Consider the following 1805-nt stretch of genomic DNA (forward strand, 5'->3'; position numbering starts at 1 on the left):
TATCTAAGATAAATTATTGCTTTCATGAGAACCATTATGCAAAGGCATATCATAACCCATTAGATTTGTACTGTTCAATACAGTAGCTACTAGCTACATGTGACTATTTAAATTATATTTCAATTAATTAGAATTAAATAAAATTTAAATATTCAGTTCCTTGTTTGTACTATCAAAGTTTAAAGTGTTCAATGGTTATGTGTGGCCAGTGGTTACTGCATTAAACAAGAGAGATTTAGAACATTTACATCACTGCAGAAAACTCTACTGGACAGTGGTACATTTGATACTCTTCCCTGACTTGATTGCTTTTGTACAGAACTCTTAGATGCCATCAAGGGCCAATCCTGCCCCCACAGAACACTCCGACAATTCGCTGCCGTATCTGCTTGGTCCTAACACTGTACACAACAGGATTGAGCACAGGAGGGAGAAGCAGGTAGACATTGGCCAGAAGCATGTGTACTATTGGTGACAAATGCTTCCCAAAGCGATGAATCAGAGTCATGCCAATTAGAGGCACGTAGAAGAGCAATACTGCACAGACATGGGAGAAGCAGGTATTGAGAGCCTTGAGTCTCTCTTCTCGGGAAGCAATGCCCAGTACTGCCTGGAGAATTAGAAAGTAAGAAATCAAAAGGATTAAGGCATCTAGTACAATGATGAAGATCACAGCCAAGAGGCCATAGATGCTATTGACACGAGTGTCAGCGCAGGCAAGCCTCATGGCATCCTGATGGAGGCAGTATGCATGGGAAAGGATATTGGAGTGGCAGAAAGGTAGCCTTTTAATGAGGAAAGGCACAGGGAGTACTGCACCCACACTCCGTAGCAGGACAGTTGCTCCAATCTTGCCGATGATTCCATGAGTGAGAATGGTAGCATAGCGCAAAGGGAAGCGAATCGCCACAAAGCGATCAAAGGCCATAGCGACCAGAACACCTGATTCCACTCCCCCAAAGGTATGGATAAAGAACATCTGAGTGATGCAGGCATCAAAGGTTACTGAGCGCCAGTTGAACCAGTGAACACTGATCATGGTGGGCATGGAAGATAATGAAAGGCTGAGGTCAGTGGCAGCCAGCATAGCCAAAAAATAATACATAGGTTCATGGAGACTTCGCTCAACCTTGATGACAACAAGGACGATGACATTACCTAAGAATGTGGTACTGTAAAGAAGGCAGAGGGGCAAGGCCATCCAAAAGTCTTTCTCTGGCATTCCTGGAATCCCAGTCAAGATGAAGTTCTGATGGTTATCAGTGGTTTGGTTGAATGGTGACATAGTGGAATGAAGTTCTGATTGGGCAAAAAGGGAAGAACTTATTAAGTCAAACAGTTGCAGTTAGAATCAGTGGCAATAAGTATTGAGATGGTAGCCATAAGAGGTGACTTAAACATTAATCTAATATACTCACCTTCACAATCTGATAGAGAAACTATGGCCTTATCCCATGAGGCAATAATTCTATTAGTGACCATCACATGCTAAAATATACTTAGGAGAAAGAAAAAAGAAAAAAAACTTCAATTAACACCTGTACCCAATAGGGATATAATTTATCCAGAAACATCAAGGAGTTAGTGGACTTGCTTCCTTGCTGTTCTAGTAAACTCCACCTGAGTCACCAGTATCTGTATGCCCTACTCTGAGTAAAGCCTAGATAGTCCTATGGGCTGTTCTAGACATTAATGTCTAACTCCTGCAGTGACAAAGATCAATATTAAAATCTTGGTGCCACACAGCTCTCTTCTATTTTAATTATTCACTCTTATCTTCAGGAAGATATATCGAAATGTGCAGC

General features: G+C 41.5%; 1 protein-coding gene across 1 annotated transcript; it reads right to left on the minus strand.

The window, feature by feature from the left end:
• Positions 1–334: 334 nt before the first annotated feature.
• LOC112912084 (olfactory receptor 51H1-like) lies at positions 335–1285 on the minus strand. The gene has a single exon (XM_025988825.2). The coding sequence runs from the start codon at positions 1283–1285 to the stop codon at positions 335–337; it is 951 nt and encodes a 316-aa protein (XP_025844610.2).
• Between the last annotated feature and the right edge of the window lie 520 nt (positions 1286–1805).

This window comes from Vulpes vulpes, chromosome 11, assembly GCF_048418805.1.
Source record: "Vulpes vulpes isolate BD-2025 chromosome 11, VulVul3, whole genome shotgun sequence".
In the NCBI taxonomy this organism is placed as follows: domain Eukaryota; kingdom Metazoa; phylum Chordata; class Mammalia; order Carnivora; family Canidae; genus Vulpes; species Vulpes vulpes.